The 16,799-nt window shown below is 43.2% G+C and overlaps 1 protein-coding gene and 1 pseudogene across 1 annotated transcript; both read right to left on the bottom strand.

Annotated features, from left to right (window-relative positions):
- Positions 1-1,362: 1,362 nt before the first annotated feature.
- On the bottom strand, positions 1,363-5,979 carry LOC141248297 (aquaporin-3-like; annotated as a pseudogene).
- A 5,697-nt stretch (positions 5,980-11,676) lies between these two features.
- Positions 11,677-15,927, bottom strand: LOC141253089 (aquaporin-3-like). The gene is made up of 6 exons (XM_073670846.1): positions 15,721-15,927; positions 15,102-15,228; positions 13,531-13,668; positions 13,292-13,410; positions 12,561-12,778; positions 11,677-12,181 (listed from the first exon to the last, which is right to left on the bottom strand). The coding sequence occupies exons 1-6, from the start codon at positions 15,925-15,927 to the stop codon at positions 12,001-12,003; spliced, it is 990 nt and encodes a 329-aa protein (XP_073526947.1). The 3' UTR covers positions 11,677-12,000.
- Between the last annotated feature and the right edge of the window lie 872 nt (positions 15,928-16,799).

Genomic DNA, 16,799 nt, shown 5'->3' with positions numbered 1-16,799 from the left:
TGTTTTATGGTTGTTACCTGATAACTAATAGTGTTTTTTCCAGTTTTTCTAGTTCAATGGACTGACAGGTCATGGACACTGAATGGCCGGAACTGTCTTGTAAATAGTTGCACTTGGTGCCCTCTTGTGAAGATGGCCATGGAAGAAAAACCTGTCCGGCGTGGCTCCCTTGTGGCCCAAAGTAGTTAGCTCAGCCTTGTCACCACGCCCAAGGCCAGGAACTTGGGGTTTATGGAGACAGGTCCCCACACCGTTCGGAACTTCGCCTTATTGGGTGATATGGACACCCGGTCACGGAAGCGCCGTGGCCTTAAGGACAAAATGTACTTGTACATATGTTATTGTTTATACCCTGTATTTGTGTTTCCTGTTAGTCTTGGAGTACTAAATTTTACTAGGGGGGAATGTGTCACCCCAGGCCTGGATGCCACAAATATTAAAGTCTGTGTCTGAGAGCAGGAGGGAGGTTCCCTGGTCAGGGACCATTAGCATGCAGCACCTCCTGTCCCAGGCCAGTAGGGGGAGCAGGCTGCCCCTATAAAAGCTGGAACTGGGGCAGGGTTAGAGAGACCAGAACCCACTTCTGAAGTGTCCAGAAGGGTTCTCAGAGAAGAGGGACAGGTCAGCAGCAGCTGAGGAGTCCGTGAGGCAGAGGAGAGACTGCGAGTCAGGGACAGAGGCAACGAGAGCCGGTCCTGGCTGAGAGAAGCCCAAAACCGGACATTGGGGTCCGAGGCTGTCAGGGTTGCAAGCCCAGCAGCAGAGAACCAACCCGCGAGGGATTTCAGGTCCCCTGGCCTAAGAAGCCTGGAGGCTCCGTCACACAGAGGGACCAGTACAGCAAGGAGAAGCAAAAGGTACCCAAGGCCCGAGTCGCAAGCCATACAGGCGAAGTACATGGCCACCTCAGGGACGTGGGCTATTACACCACAAAAAGGGGGATAGTCAGCAAGAGCATAGAGAGAAACGGTAGGCCTACACACTCACCCTGACCAGTGGGGCTCACCCGAATGCTCTCAGATACCCAGGCCCATTCCTAACCGGTACTCCTGTTGGGTCAGTAATAACATCTGCAATAAAGACCCTGGACTGTTTGAAGCGGACTTTGAACTCTTACTATTGCGGCCTGCACTATCACCCCCAGCATTCACGTACTCTGCCCTGAGGCTACACTCTTCCAATGGGGAGTTATCCTACCCCTGTGCTGCACACCAACACCAGCCTCAGCAGTCTGCCTTGCAGCGGCGGTCATCCCTGACCGCAATCCACGGGTGGCGTAGTCGGACATTCCAAAACACTGATAAATAGACTGCCATAGCATTTGGTCTGACTAACCTGAGCCACGGGATCGGGTTGCCACTACTACCCCCAGCATCGCACAGAAGCCCGGTTCCGGGTGCCCCACGGCCCAGGGGGCGAGTCACGATCCTGGGACTTGTAGTTCTCCAGGGATTCCGGTTATGCCTTACTGGGTCATAGAGATCCCGGTAAGCTTCGGACCCGGTGTCCGGTAATTGCTTCGGGGTGAGCTAGTTAAGCTCCTCTGCCCACTATGTTACTCACTTTCCACTCACCTTCGGCCTACTCGGGCCCTCACTAGGCTACTCACACTAACGGCAGCTTGCCGCGCTTCACCGAACTTATGGCGCCGTCACACCTAAAGCTTACTACTCTGCGCTACAACTGGGTCTGGACTGTGCTCTACTGCAGACTGACCTCTCTCAGGCTTCTTTACTGCAGGAACTCTCTCAACAGACTACACTGCCTGGCTCCACCTTCCCTCTTTATATATCCCTAATGGGCTCCCTCTGGTGGTCTGAGGTGGAAGGTGGAGATGTGTGAATGGTTATGGGGGCCTCTTGTGGAGGAATCCATCAATGCACTCTTCCAGGATCTGTGATACCAACCGCAGCTGGGCGTCACATTGTGGACAGCAACATTTTTCTTTGAGAGTTTCAAGTATATTTACTGCCTGGGATGACGGACATTGAGGGAGGATCAGGGGAGAAGTCTGAGGGGTGATTATGTCTCCATGTATTTCATAGGAAGTCAGAGCCTGGCTTCTTGTCTACACATGATGTCTTAGTAGCCAAAGGCTCATGACTCAAGTCCACATATAATTTTATCAATGAGAGAGGTAGGAAGAGGGGAATTCCACAGCTAAAAAGTTCTGGATGGAATGCTACTTGAAATAATCAGCAGAAGATGACTGTTCAAACTAAGCACAAGGGCTTGGTGCAGCCTACAGTCTGGGGACCTTCCCACTGGAGTTGTCTTTACAGCGATCGCCCCCTTTCTTCTCCTTGGCTGACTTTACTGGGACCAGAGACCAATGTAGTGGGAAGGTGTATTGAACTACTTGGCCAAACCTAGGGTGCATGCAGTGCCTGTGCTTGGCTTGAACAGTCATTTTTTTTGCTGACAGACTTCAACCAGTGAAGAACGACCACGGAAATCATCTTCGGCAAACATTTAACAAAATAATTGTTCATACCCCAAAAAAATTTTCATCTTTATTCAAAATTTTACAGAATCTCCTGTCCCAGCGCCAGTGCTGAATTAAGATTTTATGAAAAATAAAAGATAATAAAAACCAATAAAAGTACAATATAAAAAAAAAAGGCAGCAGCCGCCCACAGTCAGTGTCAATGGCGAACAGCAAATGAAAGACGATCTGATCCAAGAAGTGGCAGCTGGTAGCCCTGAGATAAGATACAGGCCTCTCCGCCATTATAGGGCCTGGCCACAAGACTGTCAGGAACCATGTTGGGTCGAGGAGATGTAGGGGCGGCCATTTATGATGGAATGTAAACAGTCATACACATGAATCAGGAGGGAGAAATCAAATTTTTTTTTTTTTTTTGGGGGGGGGGGGGGGGTTTAACATTGTAAAATTTCAAAGACTGCCATTAAAAATTCAGTCAACATTCGGCCCTACACCTCCGACTGGACCAACACGTAATCAGGAAGATGACGCTCTTCAATTTCTTCACAGTTCTCATCGCATTGGCTGGGTGGATGATGAATTCCAATGAGCAGTTCATAAAGAAACGACCCAATGAGCCCACCGACCATGGGGCCAACTACAGGCACCCACCACCAGTGACCTCCAGCCCTAGAAGACAAAGATATACCATCAGAACTGACCAACCCTGGAGACACTCAGATTTGTGAAATGTCCTAACCACCTAAAATAACCCTACTAGTGATCGTAAACAGTCTGCAAGCTTATCTTATGACCCCTTCATTGCTTAGGTCTTAAAAATTAATGGAAATTTTATATATAAAACAACTGTCTGAAGTAAGTGGATCTCTTCCCAGCATTCAGGTCACTACAACAAGCCTTTGTGCAGAGGCTGAACCAGCAGAGGAGACTGGAAGATTTCAGCTCTTGAGTTTGCAGAATTATAGTTAAAGAGTTTTACCTATTAACAGCCCATTACATGGCGCGACCCAGCTGCTCACCCATATCTAGTGTGTTATAGTGAACGTGAAAAAAAAAAAAGCCATTACACGAGTTACCTGAAGACTTCAGGACCCCACCCGGCAAACGCTGTGAAGAATCGGGGGGCTAGGTCCCTGGCTGGATTAATGGGGTATCCACAGTTGAATCCCATAGAAAGTCCAACCAGCAGGACTATGAGACCAATCACAAACGGCTGAAGACCCCGGGGGGCGGCGTTATTTTTTTCGTCAATAATGGCCAGGAGGCAAATCATTAAAGCAGCGGTGGCGATCACCTGGGATAAAAAAAGTATATATTTAAAAAAAAAATAAATAAATATATATAATGTACCCAATAAAGAAAATATAAAAAGTATATATTTATTGTTCAGGGGCAGTCCTATTCCTTGAGGGTGGAGCCCAACAGTATCGATACACAATTTTTCAGCCTTCTGGTTCTGATCTCCAGACCAGGTTCCAGTAAATACTGTGCAGCCAGAATAATGTTTTTTCCCACCATTACAGTGTTGAACAATACATGGGTCATGATCTTCTGGTTCAGATTTGTCCTGTACAGCTCCTGACTTACAAGACTATACTTTGCCTGCATCAGTCTGGAAAGGACTTGAGGGAGGAGCATTGTAAGGAGGGGACTGTGCTCCTCCCCATGTCCTTTCCAGCTTGATGCAGACATAACAGATGAACTTTGTATGCAATTATTTACAAGCTATGTATTTTTCCATAAAGACTTTACCTGATCCAAGAATCCATTACCCACGCTCAGATGTTCTGACGGATAGGACGCAAATATCCCAGCAGTCGCCTGTGGGCCGTACACCGTCCAATTACCGCCACTGTACATGTAAAGGGCATCTAGGAGGTCACCAATGAAAGACAAGGTGAATGGTAATGATACAAAGCATTATAGGACCTACAGTTTCATCATTAGCTGGGTCATAGGGACTGCATATAAAAAGGAGTTATCTGGTTATAAAGCCCATTTTCAAATACCTTATTACAGCATTATGAGTTAAAGTGGGAAACCCAATTGTAACATATCAGCAAGCGCAAAAGGGGGGAAAAGAAAAGGTCTGCCCCTTTAAAAGGACTCATTCGGTCCCCGTATACCAGAAATACAATGGATAATAGAGACCATGTAAATCTCCATGTCACCTGTGGAGGCGCTTCAGAGAAAGAAATTAAACAACTGCAGAATACAGGTGAGCACAATAGTGGGGCAAAATTATTATTCGGATATTAAACGAAAGGAGAAAATAACCTAAAAGATTACACCGGTCTGCCCACAGGGTGCCCACCTTCTGAGAGCCCAAGATGTCAACCGTAAAATCCAGCGGTCATGTGCGCAATTCCCCTGAAGCTCCGCTCCACACAAGTCTTACACTGTACCCAGGTTTGCTCATATAATGCACCGATGTTCTGACCCATCGAAAGAGCATTTCATGGTTTGAGGTCTTACCAAAATATAAAGCAAATACCAGACATGCACCAAAAAAGGATCCGAGGAATTGTGCCACGAAATAGACGATCAGGAGCTCCCCGGTCATCTTCTTTAGGAGGAACATGGAGAAAGACACAGCTGGATTGAGATGGGCGCCTGGAAAGGAACGGGAATAAGTTATCAGAAACCTAATACAGGATGTAGTCAGGATAAGCAGTGTACACAGTGACTGCACCAGCAGAATAGTGAGTGCAGCTCTGGGAGTATAATACAGGATGTAACTCAGGATCAGTAATGTAATGTATGTACACAGTGACTGCACCAGCAGAATAGAGAGTGCAGCTCTGGAGTATAATACAGGACAAGTAATGTATGCACACAGTGAGTGTAGCTGAATTTTTTAATTAACGTAGCTCAATATAGAAAAGTAAAATAAAAAAAAAATAATAATTATATATTATATTGTAACCCACTCACCTGAGACTCCGGCACAGACATAGGCACCAGCAGTGAAAGCAAAACCGAACGCCATATTGACGCTTAGAAACTGAGCTTTGGCAAAACCGCTCAACTCCATCTGAGCCACCGAACCGCAGCCAAACAGCTAAGGAAGAAATAAAGGACTGTTGGAAGAGGATTCCTGTAGGTCGCCTGCACTTATAACCACATTCATATACACATGCTGCCGGGCCACACACCTTTTATATAAAATTGATAGTATACAGTACAGAAAGCGCTTTCTTACCTAGTTGAAAGAGGTTCTGCAGCAGTTGGGATGTATTAAAGAGAATAACAGTGTTACATAATGTGACAACACTTTACTTACAATTAATATAACAGTCCCTAAAAACTCGGCCAGCCCGCAGCGCACATAGGGATTAGTCGTCCTAAATGTACGTTTGATCTTTTCCAGGAATCGCTCATGAAGATCCATGTCCGCCATGATTCCTGACCCTCTGATTGAAGCTGCTTCGCCTGCTCAGCTGCACTTTATATCCTGGTGATATAGGAGAATGGAGAGGACTTGATCCATTGACCTCGTCTGTGATCCGAGTGCAGCTGATTCTGTGCTCCATTAACTCTCACCACAATTACATCGCCATTTTCTGGAGTGAAGCGTTTTGTTTTTTAAGATATTGGGGCTTGGACAGTATAAGAAAAAATTTGTGGGGTACAATTTGACAAATTTATTTAAACTTTCATGTCCCTTAATAAATATGCCATATTTTGAATTCTCCAAAAACCTGAAAATGAAATCCAACAGGCGTAGATTTGTGCTAAAATTTGCGCCATTTTCTAGTTTAAGGCTTAATAAATACATCTTAGAGCGTGTGGAGGATTCCACTATGAAAACCTCCTGAGAAAGCGCTAGCGAAACGCTCAAAAGAATGAATATAAGCATTTCCATCTGAAACCCACCATTTTCAGTGTTTTAACCACTTCAGGTTTCTAAAGATGCCAAACAGTTAAAAGAAGCGAGCGGACCATTCTTCAGGTATTCTCCACTCTGAAGACACTTGGAACATGCCCGGGCATCTTTTTGAGCGTTTCGCTAGTGTTTTTGCTTGAAAAACCTCTGGTGGTTTCTTCATTGTTGATTGGAGACGAAACAAAAAAATGATCAGAAAACACCAGTGCAAAAGACATCAAAAAATAATGAAAAAAACACACACAAAAAAATTGGGACAGTCAAAAATGTTAAAAAAGTGCTTAGAAAACTGGTAAAAAAATGCTAAAAATTACACTTCAGGATTTTTACTTGGACAGTACACGCCCATGTTATGCGCTCATCTGATTGAGCCTTTAGGCTTTAGGCTAAGGTCTCAGGAGTTTTGTTGAACCATGTGTTCACACTAGGTTTTTTGCTGAGTTTTTTTGGAGCAGAAACTCCAAGTTTTGAGTTTTTGAGAATTTGGACAGTTTCCACTTAGTTTCTGCCCCATAGACAATGTGCACTAAATATCTTTTTCATGCAATTGTTTTTTTCACTTGAAAAATACTCTAGTCCAGCGTTGAAACACGTTGTGTGGGAATCAAAAACATTCATCTCATCTTGAATCCGCCTATATCTGACGTGGTAAACTGTGACTTTTGCGCTCTCCTCAAGTAGGTGGATACGGTGAGAAATGATGTCCGACAAAGCACACAGTGACAACATCTGCATCATTACAGTCAATGGCTCTGTCAGTGCATACAGCCGTAAGACCCGACAGAGCCACTGACGTAAGGTTAAAACGCAATATGAATGTAGCCTAAAAAATGGAGAAGTAGTAGGAGTAAATTGGAAGGCTCAAAAGACACCTGGAGGATGCCTAGGCATCTTTTTGAGAATCTAATGGATGCGCCATTTATGGGGCAGCTGAGGGCTGCACTTATTAGGCTGGGAAGAGGACAATATCCATGGACCTTACCAGTCTATTAATTTCAGCCTGCAGCTGTCTGCTTGGCCTTTGCTGGTTATTAAAAATAGGGTGGACCCCATGTAGTTTTTTTGCGGCTCCGTCTTTTTAATAACCAGTAAAGGCTAAGCAGACAGCTGTGAGCTGATATTAATAGGCTTGGGAGCTACATAGTTATTGGGCTCTTCCCAGCATAATGAGACCAGCTCACAGCTGTCTGCTTTCCCTTGGCTGGTTATTAAAAATAGGGTGGATCCCATGTAGTTTTTTTGGGGCTCCCTCTTTTTAATAACCAGTAAAGGCTAAGCAGACAGCTGTGAGCGGATATTAATAGGCTTGGAAGCTACATAGTTATTGGGCTCTTCCCAGCATAATGAGACCAGCTCAGAGCTGTCTGCTTGCCCTTGGCTGGTTATTAAAAATAGGGGGGACCCCATGCCATTTTTTTTTTCATTTATTTATTAGCTAAATACATATACAGTAAACTACTCACACACTGCACTAATTATGTATTTCCTGGACATCTATCTATCTATCTATATCTGTATATAAGATTGCATTATTAGTTTGTAAAGTAGCTTGAAATGACAGAGAAATACTATATGTAAAAGCTGAAGTTAAAAACGCATTGCATACGGATGTCATACGGATTCAAGGTGAGAAAAAAAAAAATCACACACTCGTATAGCACTTGCATGACATAAGTTGAACCATACAGATTCCACTCATCCAACTTTTCAGGAGCATCTTTGGGGCTATATTTTATATGTCTATGTGAACGAGCCCCTAAAAACGTACTCAAAATGTTAATAGAAAATGCTGAAGAAAATCATTAACAAAAAAACTCATCTGGAAACTTTAGCTAATATAATTCGGGACAAAAAAATGCCAACGTTTCCTGAAGCGGTTTCTATTTGACAAACTCGTAATTTTTGACCACTTGGAAAAAAATGTAGTGGGATCATATCCTTACAAAATGCAAACAAACATCTACAGTAAAGTATAGAGTAGCTCCGTAGTGGAAAACGCCTGGTAAAACACGCTTCGATTCGCACCATCTGTAGTGGTCCTTTGACTCCATTCATACAAGGATCTTTGGGACCCCTTGCGTAGGTCTCACCAGTCGAATCCCCCCTCCCCTCCCCATTGATCATATATTTTTCACTTATTCTGTGGATATGTAATATATTTTGTTTATGGCACAGCCCCTTGAAGTAGAGATCATCCTTCTGGTTCTTCTCCGAGATGAGACTGTTTTAGGGCGCAGTCAAACAGCCGTATAAAATGGACCGAGATCGGAACGCAGTGCTTGGACTGGCTGGCGGCTACCCCGACCTGAGCGTGACAGCTGCCCAGAAATACATGAAGCTGTCACGCTCGGGTGGGGAGAGCCACCGGCCAGTCCGAGCACTGCGATCCAATCTCGCTCCAATTTATACAGACGTCTGACTGCACCCTAAGAGAAAGCCATTGCTGTGGTTGTAGGCGCGTCAGTCACATTCTGTTTTGGGATTGTGGCTTGCGTTGTTTGACTTTTATAATACAGGCATCGGCAAGAAGCCATTATTGCACATTTTTTCTCCTTTTCCTACTATTATTTGATGTTCATGGTAAGACCAGCTTGTCACTGGCGTTCATAGGAGACGTTGATTTTTACCACATACTGCGATAGTATAGCACAAGGCATCGGACAATCGCAGGTTCAAGTCGCTTAATGGACCGTAAGAGGACTATAAAAAAATACAAATACCCGAATTTTGTTTTTTCAGTCTTCGCAGCAAAACATTTACGTATGGTATTGCCATGTGGGTAATTGCTTAAACTAAGAAAATGTAAAATATTTATCCCAAAATTGGAGGGGGGGGGGGGGATATTTAAATTCTAGAATTGGTGTTTCTTGCACTCCATCTATAATGCTTCCCCACCTCCTGAAAGAAGTCAGATTGCATAAAGACCAAAATGGTATCGCAAAAAAACAAAAGGATAAAAGTTACGGATCCAAGAAAATGGCGGCAAAGTTATACAAGTGTGGCATTGCTGTAATCGGACTGAGCTGGAGTAAGTCATTTTTATTGCTTAATGGACAAAAAAACAAACAAAAAAAAAAAAAACCATGGTGGAATAGCCTTTATTTATCATTTATTTGCAGTTTTTCCCCACTTGGAATTTTTTTTTCCTCCGGTCTTCCTGTACATCGAATGGTAAAATGAATATTGTGATTTAAAACTACAACTCGACCTGCAAATAAACATGAAAAAAAACAAGTGGAAAAAAAAAAAAAAATGATCTCGTCTGCAGATGGCCTAAGGGGTTAAAAAAAAAAAAAAAAAAAGTGATTTTTATGGCTGGTTCAGTGGACACGCCAAGTCTGGGTTGTCTGCCATCTTGATTCAATCTTCCCTTCTTACATTGTGCTCCGGTTGCAGACTACATTTCCCATGATGCCTCTTGCAGGTGGATTCCCATATTGCTCATTAATCATGGCGGCCAGTGACAGGGCTGCTGTCCCCCTCATGTATATACGGTGCCCATTCAGGGTATTCCCTTGTGATGTAGATTTACTACATCTACATCGCTGATCTAAATTTGAAACTATAAAAGGAAAAAGTATTAAATAGAAATAAAAACAGTTCTGTTGCTCATCGCAACCAGTCATAACGTAGCTTTCATTTCTAAATAGCTGAATACAAGATGAAAGCTGCGCCATGATTGGCTGCTGTGGAAAGCAACATTTTTTTTTTTCTCTGAAAGTTTCAAGTATGTTTATTGCCTGGGGGGACAGACAGATGAGGGGGACACGGAGGGGAGCAGGAGGGATAGGTCTGAGGGGTGAGGATATTACCCTGCAATTCACAGGAAGTCAGTTATTTCCTTCTACCCTGGCAGGAGTTGTCAGAGGGGCGGTGATAGTGCTGGATATTCAGCAGACGCCCGAGACCCAAATCCGGGACTGTCCGCTGTATCCGGGCTGGTTGGGACTAGCGATGAGCAGATCAATTCATAGCTCTCCGGTCAAACATCCAGGACTGTAGTACCTGGCAGCTGGACGAGAGACCAACAAATCGCTTACCTTCTGGTATAACATCTGTGCGCGGATGATCCCGAAGGTAAGAGATTCACGGTCACGGACCACTCATCTAGGTGCAAAGTACCACTGACCTGGACGCTGGCCCGATGTCCCCCTATACTCTAGTAAGGCCGTACGGATTTATTTCGGTTCACTCAATTTTAGCAGCCAGACCTTTCTCATTTTACACAAGCTTCTCTATATGACATCTTGCTTTACCTTGTATCTGCAAGGCAGTGTTCACACATTCAGTAAAATCGTGTGTTTTCTACATCATACTACGCAATCTCAATTTTCTTTAGTTATTGCATTTTTTTGTTACTACATTGTGCGTTTAAAGATGCTTCAAAACTGCATCAATTAATGTGTTTGGCTTTTTTTTTTTTTTTTTTTATAGTCTAGTAAAGTTTTGATTCTGCACAAAAGAAAAACTAATCAAAATGAATTTTTTTTGTAAGTCTCATTAAGTACTTTTCTAAGAAAAAAAAAAAAATGCCTCTAGAATGCAGGTACATAGAAATGCACTGGTATATACAGATGTATATCTATGTACCAATATAATCTTCCTGTGATTTCAAAGCCTGCACATCATAAGTTTGGAAATGCTCCAATACTTATTAGTGGTATACAGCTTCTGACCATGAAGATGCAAGCTGTGGGTTTCAATCCAAGTGAGACCAGATGGAAATAAATTTAAATTGAATATAACAAATGTTTCAGAGCAGAGAGGAGGGGCCTCGTCCCTTAGAAGCTACAATGCATATAACCAGAGAGAAGACATTGCACAGAGGAAGAGTGGAAGTCTGGACACAGCCGTGCTAGATCCAGGACAGTTGGGAGAACATTGGCACTTCAGAGTGTGTGTATTCAGAGTCTACCTGCACAAAAACACTGTTCAAACAGCGCTCTGTGCACTTTTACTCCCACATCCATAGTCACCATCCTATTCCTTGACAATGCTAGCTCTACTGGGCCCAGAGATAGATTGAGTGGGGGAAGGTGCACGGAGCATCTGCTCATAGTTTGAAGAAACAGTTTTTGTGCCTACAGACAAATTTAGATAACCAGTGAAGAACGACCACTCTGGACTAGTCTGCAAACGATCGATTATGCCCTTTACCATCATTAAAAGGAGGTTGCAAATTATTGGACAACCCTTGCATTTCCACAAAACACTTTCTTTAGGGGGTATCATCTTTATTGAAAATTTACAAAAAAATTCATTGTACAAGAAGTCCCAGTGACGATCCTGAAATAAGAAGAGAGGTTACAAAAAAAGACAAAAAAAAAAAAAAAAATCCACAAGTTAAAAAAAACATCAATTATAAAACCCTTTAAAAGCACAATAAAAAGGCAGCAGCCGCCGACTGCGGACAAATTCCAGCTCTCATGTTTTAGAGGCTCTTGAAAATTAAAAGAAAAAAAAAAAAAAAAAACAGATAAGTGGCACCCAGTAGTCCTGAGATACTATACAGGCCTCTCCGCCATTATTGGGCCACAAGACTGACCGGAACCAGGACCTTGTTGGGGCGGCCATTTATGATGAAATGTAAACAGTTATACACATGAACCTAAAATTTCACAAAAGATGGCCATTAAAATTTTCAGAATTCTGATGACCATGTAGAGCCCTAAGCCTCAGTCTGGACCAACTCGTACTCTGGAGGATGACGCTCTCCATTTTCTTCACGATCCTCCTTGCGCCTTCTTGGTGCGTGATGAATTCCAATGAGTAGGTCATAGAGAAAAGTCCCCATGACCCCACCGACCATGGGGCCAACTACGGGCACCCACCACCAGTGACCTCCAGCCCTAGAAGACAGACAAAGATATACCATCAGAACTGACCGACGTGGGCGGCTTGTAATGTTAAGAACCCACTAGTTTGTGAAATGTCCCAACCACCTAAAAGTACCCATTCTAGTTAATGGAAACAGTCAGCAAGCTTATCTTAAGACCCCTTAACTGAAGTTTGAAAATGCAAGGGGAAGTTAGGTTTTAGGTTAAAGATACCTCTTCCCAGTATTCAAGTCACCATAGCAATCGTTTGTGCAGATGCTGAACCAGCAGTGGATGCTGGAAGATTTTAGCTCAGAAGTTTGCAGAATTAGAATTCTATTACACAACACGTGTTTTCACCATATTTTTTTTTTTTTAGCAAAAAGGTAAAATAGGCGACAAAAACAGTTACCTGAAAACTTCCAAGCCCCAACCAGCAATCGCAGTAAAGATCCGGGGTGCCAGGTCTCGGGCTGGATTAATGGGGTATCCACAGTTGAATCCCATAGAAAGGCCAACCAGCAGGACTATCAGACCAATCACAAATGGCTGAAGACCCCGAGGTGCTGCATTATTTTTCTCATCAATAATGGCAAGAAGGCAAACCATCAAGGCAGCGGTGGCGATAGCCTTGGGCAAAAAAACAGAACAAAGGGTTTGTTTTTTTAAAATATACATTTATAAAAATACATACATATTTTAGGGGTGGTCCTATTCCTGGAGGGGCAGAGCATGACAATATCAAGGGAAGTTATTCAGCCCAATTTCACAGCTTCACGGTCTATGGTTCAGACCATATTTCAATAATGCTGCACAGCATTTTTTTCTACTGCAGTATTGCGCAGTACATGGAGTCATGAGTTACTGGTTGATGGATTTGTTTTGTAGAGCCCCTTTCACACAAGACTGTACTTTCCTCTCATCAGTCTGGAAAGGACTTCCGGTAGAAGTATAAGGAGGGGCTTTTCAGCAGCTCTCAGCAAATCAGCTTCCTGGTAGTGTGGTTCTGTGACAGGATTGGCTGAGAGCAGCTAACCGATCTAACAATGCTCCTCCCTTCCCAAGTCCTGTCCAGTTTGATTCAGACAAAACATACTTATCTTAGAAATATGTGGCATGTAACCATTTCCCTAAAGACTATACCTGATCCGAGAACCCATTACCCACACTCAGATGTTCTGACGGATAGGACGCAAATATCCCAGCAGTCGCCTGCGGCCCATACACCGTCCAGTTGCCGCCACTGTACACGTGAAGGGCATCTAGAGGTCACCAATAAGACAAGAGATGGGAAGTGAATGGCATCAAAACACCCACTTGGACTCAACTAAATTCCTCATTAATGGTTCTTCTAAAAAGCATTTAATTGCTTGATTTCTTACCAAAATATAAGGAAAATACTAGAAATGCACCAACAAAAGAGCCGAGGAATTGTGCCAGGAAGTAGACGAGCATGAGCTTCCAAGAGAGCTTCTTTATGAGGAACATGGAGAACGACACAGCCGGGTTCAGATGGGCACCTGGAGAGGAGAGAGAGGAAGTTACCATAAGGTCATATTCACACATAGCGTTTCTTACTGCAGTCCAAAAATATATGTTTGCAGCTTTTATTGCAGCTTTTTGGGTGCGGAGTACAGGTGTTCTTTGTGTATAGTACATGTTTAGGTGAATAAACAATTTGTTACTTGACCGTATACGGCCAACCTGGGTTCCACCGTTCATATGCCTCCGTCCCCATCTTACCACACTTACATACTTTAACAAATAAAAACACTGCACCTGTAATTTTCTTTGGATAATTTTGGCCACAGCGGCCATTTTATTAACAAACAACATTAACATATATACATTATTATGAAATAAATAAGAAGGGAGGGTTCTTGGAGTTAAAAATTGATCTGGCAAGACTAAACCGAAGTCGAACCACCGTGTTACCCTCAGCCGTCCATCACCAGCTCGAGGGCACCAAAAGCTCCCAGGATAAAACCCCGTCCAGAGCCCCAAAAACCAGATGCCAGATCACCCCGCTTAATCAAACCACTGCCTGTAAAATTCAAATAATTTTCCACCGACACTTCTGTGCCAACTCCAAGAACCCCACCCCCCGCCAAGCCACTGTGACAATCCTTCTTACACAACTTAAATAGTCTTCTTTATGCCACATCAAATGCCCCTTTAATTCGTCCCTGCTAAAAGAAAAAAAAAAACACCCTTTTACCCATAACCTACAAAGATACCAACGGAAAAAGAGGGTGGGTACTTTTTCCTAAGCTCTTCTCCTCTGAACTAACCGTTTTCCGCACTTTTCCCTTCTTATACCTCTCTTCCCCCATCTCCACCCCCGTCCCAATGCCCGCCCTTCCTGACCTCTACCCAATCCCAATTATTGGGATTCAAATTACACCCTGCTGGCCCATCCCGGTCATGTGGGGCTTCCTTCTAGGTTGCCCTGCCTCCAGCCCCTTTCTTTATGTTTGGAAAAACTGAAATATGTTTGATCTGCTGCAGATTTTAAAGATGCGGAATTTCTCACAGATATAGAATAATAAAAAAAAATATATAAAAAAAAATGCATGTGTTAAATGAGATTATTGAAATCTCAGCTTTTGCTTGTACTGTCAAAACCAAACTATTTTACATAAAACATACTGAATGTGAACATAGGTTTAGGGTAATACATAAGTAATGTATGTACACTGACTGCACCAGCAGAATAGTGAGTGCAGCTCTGGGGTATAATACAGGATGTAACTCAGGATCAGTACAGGGTCAGTAATGTAATGTATGTACACAGTGACTGCACCAGCAGAATAGGGAGTGCAGCTCTGGAGTATAATACAGGACAAGTAATGTATGCACACAGTGAGTGTAGCTGAATTTTTTCATTAATGTAGCTCAATATAGAAAAGTAAAAGAAAAAAATAAAATATACATTATATTGTAACCCGCTCACCCGAGACTCCGGCACAGACATAGGCACCAGCAGTGACAGCAAAACCGAACGCCATATTGACGCTTAGAAACTGAGCTTTGGCAAAACCGCTCAACTCCATCTGAGCCACCGAACCGCAGCCAAACAGCTAAGGGAGAAAATAATAATAATAATAATAATAATTCTGGTATTTCCCGTAGTATAATAGTAACACCCATCCGCTCCGGATGCCGGCGATGCTCTAGTGGCTCTCCTGGGGAAAGAGACTGACAGGTTTATGTCGCACAGTCCCTGCATTCAACGTTAGCGGGTCACAGGGATTTATATGATGGGATCAGGGTCACTAAAGGATAGGAAGAAATAGCCACATATCAATATGATCAGAGCCCTATCAAACACAGCACTCCATAGGAATTAACAGCTTATAGTATAATGTGCAACTAGGGGGTGATGTCCCAATTTATAAGTCAATGGCACATTGATATGCGATACATTTGGGATTCCATTTTCTCAAGATTGTTATAAGGCCAGTAGGGTACGGTACAGGGAGCCCCTTCTTCACTATTTGAAAGAGGTTCAGCAGCAGCTGTGATATTACTGGAAACATCAACGTTCCAAAACATGACAACACTTTACTTACAATCAATATAACAGTCCCTAAGAACTCGGCCAGCCCGCAGCGCACATAGGGATTAGTCGTCCTAAACATTCGTTTGAACTTCTCCAGGAACTGCGCGTGAACATCCATCACCACCATCCCGTCCAATTCCACCATGTCCACCATCTTCCTGACCCTCTGATCGTAGCTGCTCTGCCGGCACAGCTGCACTTTATGGAGAGGATCCATTGACCTCGGCTCTGATCTAAGTGCAGCTGATTCTGAGCTCCATTAACTCATTCATTGCCAGGCAGGTGAATTGTGGGGAGAGCGCTCTGCATTCAAGCGCAAGTACTAAGCCATGTACTGCAATTCCGGGACGGAGCGTTTTGCTTCATTTAAGATATTTGGGCCTCGGTGGAGTAAATTTTGCCAAATTTATTTAAAGTTTCACTCCTTTAATAAATTTGTCATATTTTGGACTAAAATTTTCACCATTTTCAGGCTTAAAGCTTAATAAGCGCATCTCACACAACCATCCGGTAAAAACGATCCAATTATTTTCTGATCAGAGTGAGATCTGCTGTTCTTGGAGGTGGAGAAAAAAAAAAGTTTCTTCATCTTCTCCATTCTGACAGTCCGTGAAAATTGGACTACACTCAGATGTCATACGAGTGCAGTCCACGGACCCATAGACTTGCATGGACGATTTTGATCCAACACTCAGATCAAGATTGATTTTTTTTTTTCCTTGGACCACATAGTCTGGGGGGAAAAATCGGACATGTGCACAGCCCCATAGAATAACATGGGTACTAGTGCTATGCGTGAAAACCACCGATTTAAACGGCCCTGTGCACAAGCGCTTTTTCAGGTGAATTCTACTTTGAAAACCCCCTGAAAAAGCTCTCAATAAACGTTAAAAAAAAAAAAATTAACATTTTCACAGCAATATAAAAACCGCTTGCTGTGCACGTGTTAAATCTTTTGATCTTCTTTTTATTTCTGTGAAGCGGTTAGAAGATGTGCCCTATCCACCATTCAGACTGCTTCCGCTCACTAGTTTATAAATACAAGTAAACGCTGAAAAAAACGACAGCAAAGACGTGAAAAAAAGACAC

The sequence above is a fragment of the Phyllobates terribilis genome, unplaced genomic scaffold (genome assembly GCF_046119375.1).
Source record: "Phyllobates terribilis strain yellow unplaced genomic scaffold, ASM4611937v1 Scaffold_2__4_contigs__length_985480577, whole genome shotgun sequence".
Classification (NCBI taxonomy): Eukaryota; Metazoa; Chordata; class Amphibia; order Anura; family Dendrobatidae; genus Phyllobates; species Phyllobates terribilis.
Note: the sequence above shows the minus strand (reverse complement) of the source record. Positions and strands in the feature narration are given on the sequence as shown.